Genomic DNA, 18,381 nt, shown 5'->3' on the forward strand with positions numbered 1-18,381 from the left:
AAACCAAAACTTACTTGTCCGAATGAAATTGTAACTTGTCCAAAAAAAATCTTAACAATAACCTTTTTTGCATTTCAAGTTGATTCAAGGAACAAAATGAATTAAAAACAAATTGAACAGAATTTGATTTATATCCTTTGAAATACTTTTAAAAGATATGAGCCATGAACAACTGCATTTAGTTGTGTCACAGGACTTGGGTTCTAGTTTTTATCAATGCTAAAGTCTCATCATACTTTGCACATGAGGCACCATCTGATTGGCCTCTAAATGAACACTCATTTGATTTTTCTCCTATTTTTTTAAAAGTTGAAAAAAGTTTATTCAAATGCAATCAATAAAAAGAATTTGAGGTATGATTGTCAATGAGACAAAAGACCAAATGACACAGATATTAATAACTATAGGTCACTGCATTGCAAGTATTGTTTTTTCTACATAAAGATCAAACATGATTTGATGATTTTTATGGTAACTAATAAATTTCCTCATTCTTATTTAAAAAATACGGTATGGACATTGGTATTAGTTATTATAAAGCAACAAAATAAGTTAGGAAAAGAGGTTCTGATTTGTCTTGGTCAAGAAATGTCTACTGCTTTGCCAAACTGTCTATTAAACTTGGAGCCGAATCATTTCCGAGCTGGTGATGAACTGTCTTGTAAAGTTACCTTATCTAAAAAGCGCATGGTTGAATGGGATCGGTAAGACTGGTTTCCGAGAAAAGTGTGCTTTTTACTTGACAAAGAACCAGTTTTAAATTATCGATTGCAAGTCTGAGGGGTCATGAGAAATAAAAAGTTTCAATTAGTTTCAGTTTAAAAAGGAAAGATGTCAAACAAATCTTCTTTTCTTGTTTTTTTGTTAATAATTATACTTTGTTCATCAAAGTTGGATTAAAATTTATTTTCTGCAGAATGACTCTACTTGTCAAATCGGACAAGCTTGGTATAGCTTTTACTTGTCCGACCTTTTTTACCTCTGGTACCGGACAATCGGACAAGCGTTATTGTCAAGGCCTGAATCCACGAAAATTGGTAACCAACAAATCTTAATGAATCCACAGTAGTTATCAAACGATCAGTTTGAATAGAACTGACGTTATTGCACATATCCCTCAGTATTCAATACGTTTATATTACTGTGCGAACAATTGAACCCTGTTTAGCTTAATATATACAATAGCATACTTTTTTCACTCAACAACATTATACACTTGATTATTTTTCTATTATTTTGACATTTAACTTGCTGCCATTTTATTGAACAATAATTCTTATATGTATTGTAAGAAGATCTTTCTGAATCAAGTATGAAAAATATTTTAAAAAAACCTGACAATTGTATTAGAATGGTCAAACTCAGCTGCCATATTTTTATGGAATTATTATAAGGGAGCTTTGATGCAAAATGAGTGATGAGCATCCTAGCCTCCCCTCCCCCCCCCCCCCCCACACACACAAGATGATATGAGACAATCTAATATGAGTTTAACCCCTGAGATCCATTTATGATTAAGTGGGACTTTTTAAAAACAAAAACATTTTGAAAAATTTCTATCAAAAAGAAGTGAACATTAAAATTTGTCATGGCAAACCAAATCAATTAAACAGTCAAGTGTAAATATCAAAACTTTAACATATCTCCCAAAAAAACATGACAACAATATAAAACAGTAGACTGTTTTAACTGCATGACAAAATTCATTCGAAATTCTTTGGTTTTGCTATGATTTTAAAGAATAAAATTACTTATTTCATTCCTTTCTCTAAATCTTAAACATAATTTACCTTCAAAAAATTCCTTTAACATTATATAAATAAATTAAATATAAAAAAGAAGATGTGTTATGATTGCCAATGAGACAACTATCCACAAAAGACCAAAATGACACAGACATTAACAACTATAGGTCACCTTACGGCCTTCAACAATGAGCAAAGCCCATACCGCATAGTCAGCTATAAAAGGCCTGATAATTCAATGTAAAACAATTCAAACGAGAAAACTAACGGCCTTATTTATGTTAATAAAATGAAGTTATTAGTCAATTTACAACTTAGAATATCTTTACCTATTCTTTTGCAAAATATCCTTTAAAAAATATATTTTAAATGCAATATGTCTAGGATATTATGTCCAAAGTGCATATCAAATACTTTTTCATGCCATATATACAGTATTGAAATATAATTACAAAGAGATGCATAAGTGCAGAGTAACAGAGTACTGTACAAAAAAGAGTAAGTAAGTAGAGTAAGTAGATAATTTGTTATAGTGACTTGTAAAATTGCAATATTATAATTTAACACAATATAAACATATACACCCGACCCAGTGGGTCTTTAAGTCACATAAACATTAAAGTTCATATCTGATTGTAAACAATGTAAATAAAACACTCCTACATTAACCAAATAAAATTATGTACTTTCTCAATCAAAATATAAAATTCTACAACAATTACAATGCATAGTTATATTTTTTTTATGGCACATTTGGTAGAATTTAAAATTATTTAACAACCAACAACAACAGTAGACTCATAAAAACAGAGTTTAAAAAACCAGCAGTGGATTTTGTACTGAATAGTTCATATATATATGTAAAATGTGTGATTCCATTAACTTAACTAATTGATAGAAAAAAGGAATGTAGATTATGGGGCCAAATTGGCCTAATATCTAATATCAAATATCTATGATTGTAAGATGTATTTGACTGTTTGCGTCAATGGTTTGATTTCTGTTTGAGTAATACTCCATATTTCTTTTATTCAAAGTAATTTGTTATATTTCACAAGGAAATGAGAACTATTAAAATTAAATGTACTAAACTGATCCAGACATTTAATTTTAAAAAGTAGGCCTCTGTGACTTCATTGATTAATGAATCTTGGTAACAATCCAAAATATCATTTATCAAACTGTATTTCAATTTTATGAAATATGTAGTTCATTTTCCTACATGACTTAAATCATCATTTACCAAAAAAAATCTAATAACCAAATCTAGAAAAGTGAGAACATTTTTGCTTGCTTTAATAAATGTATTATTCTTACACATTTTTTAAAAATAATTGCCATTGGTCTACTTATTTTGCTTCTTGACCAAGTAATCTTCTCAATCTATCCAGCTCTTTGTCTTTTCGTCTTATCTCCTCCTATTTTAGTCTCAACTCTTGTCTCAACTCCTGTCTCATCTCCTCCTCTTTTCGTCTCAACTCTTGTCTCAACTCCTGTCTTAACTCCTCCTCTTTTCGTCTCAACTCTTGTCTCATCTCCTGTCTCATCTCCTCCTCTTTTTGTCTCAACTCTTGTCTCAACTCCTGTCTCAACTCCTCCTCTTTTCTTCTCATCTCTTGTCTCATCTCCTGATCTTTTCGTCTCAATTCTTGGCTCAACTCCTGATCTTTTCGTCTCATCTCCTCATTTATCTGCTTTAGACTTTTCTGTGTGTCCTGTAGCCCAATTATTACTTCTTCAAGCTCATCTAGTAAAAATATTAAATTTTCATGAAATTGTAGATTTAAATGTTGAAAAACATTGGGCTTGTGGGTACAGTAGAAGAGAATTTTCAAAAGATAACCAGGATTTCCTTTTTTTTTTTTTGTGAAAATGCAATGATAAGAGGATGGTAAAATTTTATGTTGGTCCATTCATCTTTTTTTTCTTAACTGCTACCCAGCCTGGAATTAAGCATTGTTTGGGTTGAAATAAACAAAAATTGTGAAGTTTGATGGAAATTTCAGTGGAAGCAGTATTTAAAGTATAAGCAAAATGATGATGATCTGGAAAATGATATATAATGCTGTTGTTTTTTTCAATTTTGGCTGCTAACAATACAATGTTTGTGTTGTCAATCCTTTTTATTCATTGTGCACTGGAAACTAATAAATAAACATTGAAAGGCATTACTATGAATTGGAGATATAATTGTAGTTGTGTCAACTACAATCATGTAAAGAAAGATTACTCCAAATTCAAAAAGAAACCATGAAGTGTCAACAGATACAAAATCTACGCACCATGCACAATTAGTGTAATTTAAGTATGTTTATCAACTTTATATATTCATTGTGTGTTAATTTATGTTACTACGTTTTTTGATTGAGTTAAGCCTTCCAATTGATTTGTTATAGTGTGTCTTTCTAAATTGTGATGTTACACTATTGTTTCAGAAAAGGGAGGAGGTTCCATTAAAACGTTTCTAAATCTCACTGCAATTGTTTGCACTTGTCCTAACCTAAGATGGGAATCTGATGTTCAGTGGTTGTTGACTGTTTATGTGGTTCATAAGTGTTTCTAGTTTCTCGTTTTTATATAAATTTGACCGTTGGTTTTCCTGTTTGAATAGCTTATCAAAAGTAATTTTTGGAGCCCTTTATATCTTGCTGTTCAGTGTGAGCCAAGGCTCCATGTTAGAGACCGTACCTTGACCTATAAAGGTTTACTTTTAAAAGTTGTGATTTGGATGGAGAGTTGTCTCATTTGTTCTTATACCACATCTTCCTATATCTATTATCCACATTGATCTTTTTGTAATTTGATTATCTGAGTAAAAATTTCATAGATTTGAAAATGAAGGATGGAAGTTATCCCCATTAGATAAATAAAGGCAACAGTAATATACTGCTGTTTGAAATTAATAAATCGATAGAGAAAAAACAAATCCGGGTTACAGAATACTGGCTGGCTAGTAATTTTTCGTGACTTTCATGACTAGGAAAATAACCTAAATATAAATTGTTGTAAAAATATTAAACTTCAATCTTCTCTTATATTGATATATCAATGATACTTAAAACATTATGAAAATAAGTTGATTAAACTTTGATCTTCTCTTATATCAATCCATCAATAAAATCAACACATCGTGAAAATAAGTTGTTTTACTGTATTCATCCCTTAACTCAACCAATTGATGTAGATTTTATGCCCAACAAACGCATAAGTGACGACAACTAACTGATCCTAAAAATGAATGCTTTGAATTCAAGATAAAAATTGGAATCAAGTCTATTGCTAAGTAGCTGTCAGTTTTCTATTGTCTTGCTTGTCGTTCCACAATCCAAAATGACCAACTGGTTCATGTCATTATCAGAAAAATGTGAAAGACATTACAACCCAGTTAGAACTATTGAAGCTAGTGTTGAGCTTCATCTATGGGTTTATATTGGCTCATTTCACTATGTTTTGTGTTATATCAAACTTAGTGACTTATATTTTTTTCTGGAACAGCCCTCAATGCATTACGTATACAGGATATACCATTCTCTTGTAGTATTTCAGAAAAGCAGTTAAGACAAGAATGGATCATAATGTAATTTTGATAAGGCCAATTAAAATTAATTGATAGATTTTCATCCCCGCCCGCCCCTCTGAAATCGTCCCGCCCCGATTTTTTTTATTTTGGAAAAATTACGATTTCCGGATTTTGTTCATGTCCGTTACCGGTAAACATCGATAATTTCGTTTCATTCAAAACTTCCTGTTTCATATTTCGGTTTTATATTTCTTCGAGTAATCTAACGAAAATTCTTAAGTCGACATATTCTGCAGCTCTATGATGTCAACATCATGTACCGAGAATAGAGATAGTTTACGAGAAGGGCATAAAATATTCGGGTTTATACGAGTTGAACGCTGTGTCCAAGAACGCAAATCGCGATATGTCACATTAGAAAACCGTTTTTTTTTTTTATTTATGAGGGTCTGGATGGGGGGGGGGAGGGGGGTCTGTTATTCTGTAAACATTTAATTTTCACGCCTATTTTTCTCTAATCTTTATAAAAATAACCCCTTTTTTCTCTAATCTTCAAAAAATTAACCCCTTTTTTCTCTTATCTTCATTTTTTTTGCCCGTTATTCTCTAATCTTCATTTTTTAAGGGCATTATTCTTTAATCATTCAACCCCATTCAAACCCTCATTTAAACAATGACTTTGTGTCAGGAAATTTGGACTATGAATTCAATGATATCGTACATTGGTACAAAAAACATGTCAAGATTATAGAAATTATAAGGAATTGACACCAGCACGAATTTGTTAGATTGATGACCGTATATTGAGCTAAAACAAGGGTCGACAAACATTAATATTAAAGCAATTCCTTAGATTTTAATACCCATGGCTGTTGTTTTTTGTTGACAAACAGCAAACACCCTCTGTCCCAATACCCTCAAGATAGTCATTAAATAACAACTTCTTTTTGGTTCAGTTCATGTTTTACATCATCATTGTATTTGCATCTTGCTTTAGCACCAACCCTATTACTTTCAACATTGTTGGAGTTTTCATTTAATACTTGTATTGTATATATTTGTACAAGTTTACTTAATTTTATGGGAACTTCAAACCATCGCTTAGAAAGCAAAATAAATTTGGTGTAGGAATAGTCCAACTGAAGAGAGCATTAATTTTCTCCATGCTTTTGAGGTTTACTATAGATAGGTTTCTAAAGTGGCAATTACATGTAAAACAGTCAATTGTGGTTGCCTATCAGAGATATTTATTTTTAAAGAGTTTGAAAATTTATGAACGATTCCTTATACATGTATATACAATATACATGATATATTAGCTTATTTTACACTTGTTTATACCCCTGCGGTATAAAGAACTCGTCACTAGAGGGTTTCTTATGAAATAAAATTTAAAAAATAAAATCCTCCCACCCGCCCCATTTTTTTCAAAAATTTGGATGAAAATCTACTAATTAATTTTAGTTGGCCTAAGGAATGCTTGATTGAAATTGTTATGATGATTTCAGGAAATGATTTTTTTTAATGGTTTATGAGAATGACAAACACCAAATGATGGCAATAACATTAACTAACATGACAGATGAGCAATAAAAGCTTTGGTGTAAATCCTGATATATTTTCTTTTAAGCTATGACCAAATAATATATGTGTGTTAAATAAATGTATCAATTTTTTTTATTAATCAAATATTTTTTAACAAAACAAAATACACAAAAGCAGTAAAAATAATACTAAAGGTTGCAGACTCAGTTTTCTCAGGGTTAAGAATTAAAGTTCATTTTCCCCATTCATACACCTTACAGCAATTTGGAGTATTTGTTTCCTTCTTTCTTTCTTTATTGTTTATAGATCCCAAAATTAACAGCATTTTAGATCTTTCATGTGTCTGATACAGTGATTTGTGTTGGTCTAAATGAATATATAAACAATGGGAGAAGTCATGTTATGCACATACACTGAAATATGATATCAGTATGTGCTGCTTTGCAACCTTCATGTTTCATTGCCAAGGATTTGATACATATATTAAATTTGATATACCTATTTGGAAAGGCAACCTAGAGTATTTTTACTAGCTGCTATTAGTGTTTTGTTTTGGTAAATTGCTTCAGGACAGTTGAGACAACTCTAAAGAAAATATTTAATAACAATGACAAGAATACGAGAGACGTTAATAACCCACATATACTTTTGGTCATACCAAATTTTTTCTTTCTTGGTGTACCTTGGGTTTCATCAAGGCTTTTCTCCATATCAGTAACTGTTGGATCTAAAAAAAAAAAAAAGAAGATCTTTTCAAGCTTACTAGATAATTACTGGTGCAACAGTGGCATGAATGACACTTTTAATTGTTATCCATTCGTTTGATGTGTTTGAGCTTTTGATTTTGCCATTTGATAAGGGACTTTCCCTCTTGAATTTTCAACAGAGTTCAGTATTTTTGTGATTTTACACTTTTGAATAGCTATTCATACTGAAGAGAATCAGACATCAGTAACTGAAACTAGATAGTGGGTTACAATTAAAATTGAGAATGGAAATGGGGAATGTGTCAAAGAGACAACAACCCAACCATAGAGCAGAATTAGACTATTTTTTCCTAAAATGTGACAAATCTCAGTTATGATGTCACTTTAAAGATGTCACAGTCAATTGAGTCCTTTTTTCTGATGCTTCATAATATCATTAGTAATGACAATGTTATCTTTATTTTTCATGAATTTAAAGGGCTGAATTACTCTGAAACTGTACCTTGTCTTTTAATTTGCTTCTATTTGATTTGTTATAAAAAAAAAAGATGAATGGAGAATCTGTACAAGGGCAGAGTAAATATGCACGAGTCAACTTCCACATATAGATGCAGGATCCAAGTAATTAAGACCATTTTGTTATTATAAGCATTATTTTTAAGTTTCATAACATTTGGTTTAGGCAAACTAAAGTTTGAAAACAGAAAAGACAGATTTAGCAATTTTTCCATTTATAAAGTGGCATAACTGATCAAGAGCAGCAAAAACGACACCAACCTATTTCAAACTGTGTTAAGCAATTTGTATAAGTTTCAATATATTTGGTTAAGGCAAACTAAAGTTAGATAATAGAATAATAAATTCAGCAATTATAATGTTTATTAAGGGACATAACTCTTGGCCTATATAAGTAAAGTAACAAATTTCAAACTGGATCTGTTTTTTGTGGTTTTTAAGGTTTGGTTTAGGCAAACTGAGGTTATAAAACAGGGACGAAAAAACGGATGGGAAGGACAGACAAGGGTAACACTAAATGCCCTTTACGCTACAAAATGAGGCACCTTAAAGTTTTAATATCAATGGGAATGTTACACTTTCATACTTTACAGTGCATTCACTTGATTGAAGTTAAATGTATACTTACAATTATTTGATCTTCTCACTTTGTTGAAGCATTCTTCAATGTCCTCAGAATGATACCTAACAGCCATTTTCCTCTTTTTACTTTTTGCTGTTTCCCTGGTTAGATTGCCATTTTCTGAAAAGAAAGATTAAGACTGATGATAATATGAATTTCCTGCTCACTACAACCACTTTAGAACAGCATAATCATGATAATCAATCTATCATAAAAATATAATTTCGCCACATTTTGTAAGTACATGTATTTCACTGAAATATAAAGTGAATATGGTGATTATTCAAGTAGAACAGAAAATTGACTGTTTATTTGTTAACTTCACTTATCAGCATATCATCAAAGTCAAAAATAAACAATTAACAGCAGATCAGCTTGATAATATGAAGCTTCATTTTGTGTGTATTTTAGTCTGAACGCCATCTAATTAACTATCGAGTTGAACCCCCGATGACCATTAAGCGATGTAAACATAAATACAGTTATAAATAGATTAAGCAACTCGTGCAATTGGATTTTTATAGGTCTGTTTAATTTTATATAATATAGATTTAAAATATATATTTCTCATCGTTTTTACCAGTATAACAAAGATTTTTTGTGGATCGAATCAGTCAATCAAATGATTTACTTTTGTTTCACTTTCAATGTTGACATTTTTGCCTTTAAATAACCAGTACACGGACAATGCATGCGTTATCCATCTCTAGCTAAGGGGCTAAATTGAAGTTCACATGAATACAGGTTTAATGAGGTCGAATAATTCATTATCAATGTTTCCTTGACAAAAAAAACAACATTTTGACTGCTAAAAGTGAATTAGTATTTCATTATTTCACTTTCATTAATGACTAATAAAAAAAAATCATTTTTCATATAAATCGTAGCTAGTGCCCCTTTAAGCATTATACCTCAAATATACATAGAAAAATTCCCATAAAATCTAACTTGAGGAAAACTAAAAAATCTTGATTTTGAAATTCCTAGAGAGATTTGCATTTATAAGGCAGATAACTATGCAAAAAAATGGGCAGAAATATCAATAAAAATTGATACAAAATTAGAACTTTACTGCTTCTATTCAACAAAATGTATTGGTTCTTGATATTTTAGCCAACTTTATAGTATAACAAACAACTCTAAAGGTGTTTTCATATATTTTATCTACATGTAGCTGCAACCTAGATTTCAATATTCATTAGTTGACCATTTATTAGATTTTTAAGCATGTGATCAAGGTAAAGAATCTCAAATTGAATAAAATCAATTAAGTATATATTCTTTTTTTTTGTGATTTAAATTTTCTTTAAACAAGGTAGATTCTGAACAAATATAATTTTCAGATATAAACAATACCAAATATTTACATTAATTTTTCAAAATGGTCACAAAGCCATAAATTTGCAATTTCTTTGATGAAAAATGTGAGGAAAAAATAAAATACCCATAACACTGCGGTTTAGTACATTTTATGAGCAGAAGATTATATAATATAGTCCAATACAAACTTATAACCCCATAAATGTATCATACTCTACATGAATGTAAAGAAAATCAACCAAAAACTGACAAAAAAAACTATTATTGCAGAGTTATCTCCCTTTCCAATGTTAATTATTACTAAAAATGCTGATTTTGAGTTTTCCTCAAGTTTGATTTTATGGGACTTTTTTCTGTGTATATTTGGGGCTTTATGCTATAGGTTAGAACTAAGACATTTTCTGTTGCAATTATTTTGAGGTTCAAACTTAGTTTGACTGAACTATTAGTGGAATTGCTCAGTTTTTGTTTTTTATGTAGTTCTCTGTAGACTGATGTTATGGCTTTCCATTTTTATTGTATTTTTAGGGTGTTATTGGATCTCTTCAGTTTTAATTGTTCATTTGGTATCTTTTGTCTCTTCTCTCTATCTTACCTAATTCATCCAGTAAAAGACTGCCTCTAATAACTTCAAAAACCTCAACGGTAGAGCTACTCCTTGGTAAATTATCTGAATAAAGAAATATCAAAAATTCATGTATCAGTACATACATGTTTTTTAAGTAACAATGTAAATCATACAATAGTTAACTGACCCATATTTCGAAACAAAGTAAAATGTTTATTTTTTTATATGTAGCACATCAAATATTGACTTCAATCTTTACTTTATAATTAGCTAGATCCTCATTTTTCTAAAATTAAATCGATGTGTGAGAGGGGGCTACCTGTTCAGAACACTTTTTCCTCCACATTTTCTGTGCAACAATGTTGCATCAGTTTTGATGATAAATCAAACAAAAACACCTTAACAGGGAATTATGTTGTCTCCCTGTTTTCTACATCTGTAATTATTTGCATAAAGATAACATTTTGCCATTCAACTGTACATCAGAAATTATAGATATCAAGACTTTTTATTTAAGTTTTGTTAGCATAAACAATTTACAGAATGGTTTCATATTTTTTAACAGGCAGATAAATTACTACGTTTTAAAGGTTTTTTTTTCTATAGTATGAGTTGTATTTGAGCAAAACACCTTATCACTATTTATTTCAATCTGGATAAGTTCTAAAATTACACAATTTTTCATTCAGTTGAAGCTGGGGCCTTGTTAAAGAATGCATAATGCATAAACATTTTCAATGAGGCATGTTTAAACCTTCTTAAAAACTTCAAACCAAACATTTTTATTACTTTAATTTGTGTTTTTAAAAAAGTGGATTATAATTTATAAAAGTTTCAAAATGTTGGCTTTCTAGCCATTTTTACCCAAATAAAAAGTTGTCTTTGTGACTGTTTTTTCAAGATTGGACTAAATAGTGCTTAGGGGAATTAAAGTCATCATCAAAACTGGAAAATTCAAACAGGAAAACCAACTGTATAATTTCTAAAACAAATGACATGTGTTGTAAAATATCAGCTGCAACTCAAATATGAAGCTTTTTATGGAGATATTATACTTGAATGAACATGTAAAGATAAGCATACCCCCCCCCTTTCTCTCTCTCCAAGGAGCCTGTAATTGAGTGTTTGATGTTTGTTACTCTTTATCATACATGTATATGTTTTTCCTTTATTGTTTATTGTTTTGTTTTGTAAAGGTGTGTTCTTGTTTTGTGCTGTTGCACCACTTTCCCAGGTTAGGGGAGGTTTTGGTGCCAACTAATTAGTTTAACCCAGCCGCATTCAGTATGGGGCTGTCCCAAGTCAAGAGTCTGTAATTCAGGAGTTGTCAATTGTCACTGTGTAACACATTTGTTTTTCTTTCATTATTTTGTACATAAATCAGGCCATTTGAATTGTTTTACATATATGTCATTTCGGGGCCTTTTAAAGCTGACTATGCGGTTTGGGTTTTACTCATTGTTGAAGACCACACAGTGTCAGACCTATTTTTTTAATTTCTTTAGCCTCTTTAGAAGAGTTGTCCCATTGGCAGTCATACCACATCTTCTTATTCTCACAAGATAGTTCATTTAGAACAATACAAGTCAATTCCCTTTGCATATATATGGCTCATTTGATCATTAAGTGGACATTACATAAGCAACAATCTAGATTTAAATAAATCATGAATTTTCATGACAATTCATAGACATCATGAAAATTCATGATTTATTTAAATCTAGATTGTTGCTTATATAATATCAAATTGTGTATAAGGTCAACTTAATGACCCAATGAGCCATTTTAAAGGGGGTTCCAACCAAAGAGTAAGGGGGTGTTCCAAATATGTGTCCACTTTCAAATACATTGATCGTCAAAAAAAGAGGGGTTTCCAACCCCCTCTGTATTCACCACTGTAATACAATTCTCATCATTTCCATTCAAATTGTTGCAAATCCCAAGGGTTGACTAGTGAATACACATAAGGTCACTTGGTCTCCTTCTGACTGCATTAAATCTTTGCCAAAGTTTGGGGCTGTTTGGTTATATACATTTTACATGCAAATGCTGGATGTATGAATTCCGTCAGAATGAAGACTATAAATCTGAGGCTTTTTGTAGAAAAAGTGTCATGCTTTCTGCATGCTAAGAATTCAAACAACTGCTTGGAGGGTCCATAGATTGAAGGTTGAATGGCTAAATTTCTGTCACTATTCCACCAATACCCTCATTTTTCAACAGCATTCAGGAATAACCTTTTTATTAGTTGTTAGTTTATTGTCTTGTTGAACATGCATGACATCTTTCCCCCTAGACAAAAGCAAACAAAAATAAATCAATCTGATTATAAACTTTACAAACAATGTAAATCAACCTGGTATACAATCATGGCAATTGCAAGGTCAAATTTGGAAACACTCACCAGCCATTATCAGTGTTTATCCGTCTCTTCCCAACTTTCCTCTGTTAATCTTTTCTATTTGAAAAAAAAAATAAAATACACAAAATGGTTAGAATCACAAACATCACTATGTAATCATTTGAAAAATGAGAAATAAATAGAATTTTAGTGAGAACTAAAACATAGAGGCATAAGGCAATAGTTCTCACTAGGCACTTTTGCATAGTAGTTGAAACAACATACATTTTTTAAACGATGCAATAACAAAACATTCTGTTGAATGTAATGTTATACATTGGGCAAACATATTATTTTCTTGGTGGTAATTCTTACTGTCCAAAGCTTCAGCTTTATCATCTTGTAAACACACTAAATTTGGTAATGGTTGATGAATACCCCTATAATGTGTCCACTAAAGGTAAGAGCAATTTGATTTACTCATTTTCTGATTAAAACTTATCTTTCATTGTCTTTATATTAGATTTTTTAAATACACCAAGCTTCATTTCTATATTTTCTATAAATGAACTTTATCATATACTCAATAGAAAAATAAAACAAACATTATAAACTAGAGGCTCTAAAGAGCCTGTGTCGCTCACCTTGGTCTACAAAAATGGTCTATGTGCATATTAAGGTGGTACCCAACACTTTCACTAAAATTAATTTGGCTTGTTTAAATTTCATAAAATTTTGCCAAAGTATTTACTTTGACCCTTTAACAAAAATATTAAAATATCAAAATGTCAATTGTTCTTGAACAATTGAGAGGTCTTTCCTTTTGTAATGTAAAATACATGTTCCAATAGACGTAGAATATTGTCAAATGTAAAAAATTTGCGCCTCATCCACCTCAACGTTTTTCACTATTTACTATTTCTGTAAGATTAACCGTTTTAGAGATATCGACTAAAAAGTTGAAAGGTCAAAGGTCAAGGTCAACATTAAAAACATTTAAAACACACTAAAAATCCTTAAAATAAGATCAAAAACACATAATTCGCTATCTGGAACATGACCTTGACCTTAATTGTGCCTTAATGACCCAAACATTTTCCACTATTCAAAACTTCTGTTAGTATAATGGTTTCTGAGATTATCCCCTAACAAGGTGTTAGGTCAAAGGTCAAGGTCAACATACACATTTGACCTTGAGGTATTTTTCAAAGTCACATGAATTGATGATGAATGGTGAAGATCCCAGGTGTCTACGACTTACGGTTTCTGAGTTTTGGAGGCCAACCGACACCGGTTAAATTTAATAGGGGCATAACCCTAGCAATGAGTCGTTGAATCCTTTCGAACCAAATGTGACGAAGAACCGGGGTCTGGTCCTGAACAAATTTCACCCTTCGTTTTTTTTTCTACCTATTACGGTTACGGTGTTGGAACGATAACAAGGTTTCGGAGGGATTACTCCGAACCGACAAAATATTTCGACTCACAGGGTGAGTTCCGGATAGGTATTCATGACACCGATACAAAGTGTGAACATGAAAGCGACACGTCTTATGGTTAACGCGGATAAATTTGTCAAAGTTTGGCGGAAGAATAATAATAAACAGAAGAAATACAGTAAGGTCTTTCCCTTTTGAAAAAGGAAAGACCTTAATAAAAAAAATTGAACCAACCGTTTTGTCAGAAAAATTAGACTGGTTATATAGCAATATGACAAACACCAATTTTGATCATTGAAAAGCTTAATATTCCTTTTAGAACACAACTTCATTAAAACGTTTAGCTGACTTTACAGAGTTATCTCCCTGTAGTGTTAGGTACCACCTTATATTAAACAAAGGACACAGATGGATTCATAACAAAATTGTGTTTTGGTGATGGTGAGGTGTTTGTAGATCTTAGTTTACTGAACATTCTTGCTTCTTAAAATTTTCTCTATCTAAAATATAGACTTGGCCTTTTAGATACAGATACAAATATTTGTAAAACATTACAAAAAATTACCAAATTAATGAAAATTGTAAAAAATTGACTACAAAGGGCAATAACTCCTTAAGGGGTCAACTGACCATTGTAGTCATGTTGAATTATTATTAGATCTTACTTTGCAGAACATATTGCTGCTTACAGTTTATCTCTATCTATAATAGTATTCAAGATAATAACCAAAAACCACAATATTTCTTTAAAAATCACCAATTAGGGGGCAGCAACCCAACAACCAGTCGTCCAATTTATCTGATAATTTCAGGGCAGATAGATATTGACTTGATAAACAATTTAACTCCTGTTAGAATTGCCCTTAATGCTATGGTTTCAGAGTTATAAGCCAAAATCTACATTTCCCTCCTATGTTCTATTTTTAGCCATGTTGGCCATCTTGATTGGTTGGCCGTGTCACGGCACATATTTATAAAAGTAGATACCCTAATAAGGATTGTGGCTAAGTTTGGTTAAATTTTAACCCAGTTGTTTCAGAGGAGAATATTTTTGTAAAAGATTATACAAAAGTTAACGAAAAATTGGAAAAAAATTACCATAAAGGGCAATTACTCCTTAAGGGGTCAACTGACTATTTTGGTCATGTGGACTTATTTGTAGATCTTACTTTGCTGAACATAATTGCTGTTTACAGTTTATCTCTATCTATAATAATATTCAAGATAATAACCAGAAACCCACAAAATTTCCTTAAAATTACCAATTCAGGGGCAGCAACTCAAAAATGGGTTGTCGTATTCATCTGAAAATTTCAAGGCAGATAGATCTTGACCTAAAAACAAATTAAACCCCAATGTCAGATTTGCCCTAAATGCTTTGGTTTCAGAGTTATAAGCCAAAATCTACATTTTACCCTATGTTCTATTTTTAGCCATGGTGGCCATTTAGATTGGTTGGCTGGGTCACCGCACACATTTTTTTAAACTTGATACCCTTATAATGATTGTGGCTAAGTTTGGTTAAATTTGACTGAGTTGTTTCAGAGGAGAAGATTTTTGTAAAAGATAACAAAAATTAAGAAAAATTGGTAAAAAATGACTACATGTATAAAGGGCAATAACTCGTTAAGGCGTCAACTGACCATTTTGGTCATGTTTGACTTATTTGTAGATCATACTTTGCTGAACATTATTGCTGTTAACAGTTTATCTATATCTATAATAATATTCAAGATAATAACCAAAATCCACAAAATTGCCTTAAAATTAAAATTCAGGGGCAGCAACCCAACAACAGATTGTCCGATTCATCTGAAAATTTCAGGGCAGATAGATCTTGACCTGATAAACAATTTAACCCCTTTGTCAGATTTGCTTTTAATTCTTTGGGTTCAGAGTTATAAGCCAAAATCTACATTTTACCCCTATGGTCTATTTTTAGCCATGGCAGCCATCTTAGTTGGTTGGCCGGGTCACGGCACATATTTTTTAAAAACAATACCCTAATAATGATTGTGACTAAGTTTGGTTAAATTTGGTCAAGTAGTTTCAGAGGAGAAGATTTTTATAAAAGTTAACAACGACGACGGACACCAAGTGATGAGAAAAGCTCACTTGACCCTGGCTGTGGGCCAGGTGAGCTAAAAAATGGGATCTCCTTTCATTTAAGGGCATACGATACAGTTTTGATCCTGTATTTACAGTTTGATGAAAATTTCCATATAGGCTAATTTTTGCCTGAATAAATCAAATATGTAATAAAAAATATACCTTCATGTGCTACTTTTTGAGTTAAATGAGGTCGAAATTTTGTATATTTGCTAAAAATTCGGATTTCTGGCCGCATTTTCCCTTTCAAAAGAAATCCATAACTTTTTTGTTTTAAAAGATAAACACAAATTGTTTTTTGTTCAATAATTTGTAATTTCTGTATGTTATAAGTATCCTAAAAATTTATGTCTTTTTTACTCAAAAATAGGTCATATTTATAAAATTGTCATGAATTGAGAAAAAACGTAATTTTTTGCCGTATATTTATCAAAATTAAAAATAATTGCACTATTTAATACAGTTTTATAAAATTTGGTCCACATAATCTCCCTGCAAAATGAAACAAAATGTCTTTTTAAAAAAGAGGGGTCCATGAACTCGTTTTCAAGTAAAATCAGTTTGAATGATAAAAATCAGTCGAAAACTGCATCTTTTCCCCGATAAGTCACTGTTTGACGTCGTGAAAATAACATTTTACATTAGCAACGTCATTACCTTCCCTGTAACTGTATCGTATGCCCTTAAGCACACAATCTGCCTTTGAAATAAGCATACATTTTTGTACCTGTAGGTACTTTTTTCTGTTGAACTAATAGGAGAAAAAGAGGTAATATCGAAATAAAAAAAGAACTTAATTACAAAAATCGCTTAAATTTTAAAATAGTATAATAGTAATAGTGATGCATCGATCTATCTTTAAATAAAAATCAAATTATATATTTAATAATTTTGGCCAGGAAATGCAGAAAAAAAAATTATTCAATTTGGACAAGGACGTATAACTAACATACTAACATCTAATATACGTCCTTGATTTGGACTAGAAATAAGTATTTTAAAAACCCTGCTCGAAATAATAGGGGAATTTCAAAGAGGTGAAAATCTTTTGACCTTTTGACACATGTGTATATTTATATAATTTGCTGAAACTGTTCCCCAAAGAACAATACATCTATCAATGATCTGGTAATATAATATATTGACAAAATATGTTGATGAATTTTGGAATAATCAGGGAATTATCAGGGACTGCAATTGTCTGCATCATTGAAAATAAGAGGGTCTTTTTCAGAAAATGTTGTTCCGAAGAATTTGCTGTTTTTCATGTAACAATAATGCAATGTAACCGTAGCCTCAATAGTTATTGTTACTTTCGTAATTAATCATGCAGGTCCTTACCCAACCATGCATTTTGGCAATTAGTCTCCAATGTAATAATAATATTTTTATTATTGTTACATTTCCATGTAACCAAAGCCAGTGCCTATTATGCCTTTGAAGAAAGCCAACAATATCACTGACTAAGGGAAATCCCTCACATTTGGAGTGTTGTTCCCAACCTTTCCAATAGTCTATAGAATAGATGTTTGTTGTTGGACTCAGCCGTGGACGTCAGACTAAATAATTTATCTCGGACTAGACTCACCTTAGAACCTAATTTGTTTGTGTTGTATTTTTATTTCTGCATGCAGGTCGGTTGTATTCTGCAGATATTGCTCTGGGCACTGGATGGTTACTTGCGTAGTTTAAACAATCTCACGTGTAAAAAGTTATTCTTCTCAAATGTCATGAATCGGAATCATAATATTTTGCAAATTTTGCAGGAAGTCAGATGTAAAACGTGGAACGTGATGTTCATTACAAAATAACATTGTCTTTACTGGGACTCGAACCATATTTTAATACTTTACTTGCAAATCCGTACTCAGCTTGGGTCATAAATGCTTGTAAATAATAATTAAACAAGTACTAAGTCACTTGACAAGTGTACTAACTATGTTTTTCTA

The 18,381-nt window shown here is 31.2% G+C and overlaps 1 protein-coding gene and 1 long non-coding RNA gene across 2 annotated transcripts; both read right to left on the reverse strand.

Moving 5' to 3' along the window:
* Positions 1 to 3,163: 3,163 nt before the first annotated feature.
* LOC139497699 (trichohyalin-like) lies at positions 3,164 to 7,135 on the reverse strand. Its single transcript, XM_071285934.1, has 2 exons — positions 7,069 to 7,135; positions 3,164 to 3,492 (listed from the first exon to the last, which is right to left on the reverse strand). The coding sequence occupies exons 1-2, from the start codon at positions 7,133 to 7,135 to the stop codon at positions 3,164 to 3,166; spliced, it is 396 nt and encodes a 131-aa protein (XP_071142035.1).
* Positions 7,136 to 7,471: 336 nt separating this feature from the next.
* Positions 7,472 to 10,648, reverse strand: LOC139498806 (uncharacterized). The gene is made up of 3 exons (XR_011658020.1): positions 10,571 to 10,648; positions 8,662 to 8,775; positions 7,472 to 7,537 (listed from the first exon to the last, which is right to left on the reverse strand). It is a non-coding gene; the product is annotated as an uncharacterized lncRNA (long non-coding RNA).
* Between the last annotated feature and the right edge of the window lie 7,733 nt (positions 10,649 to 18,381).

This window comes from Mytilus edulis, chromosome 12 (genome assembly GCF_963676685.1).
Source record: "Mytilus edulis chromosome 12, xbMytEdul2.2, whole genome shotgun sequence".
NCBI lineage: Eukaryota > Metazoa > Mollusca > Bivalvia > Mytilida > Mytilidae > Mytilus > Mytilus edulis.

Bases quoted from the DNA above. Each gene is read 5' to 3' on its own strand.
- LOC139497699 (XM_071285934.1), bottom strand. From the start codon at position 7,135: ATGCTGTTAATTTTGGGATCTATAAACAATAAAGAAAGAAAGAAGGAA. The intron at 3,493-7,068 runs GTAAGGTGTATG...TATTTTTACTAG, and splicing joins AACAAATACTCCAAATTGCT to ATGAGCTTGAAGAAGTAATA.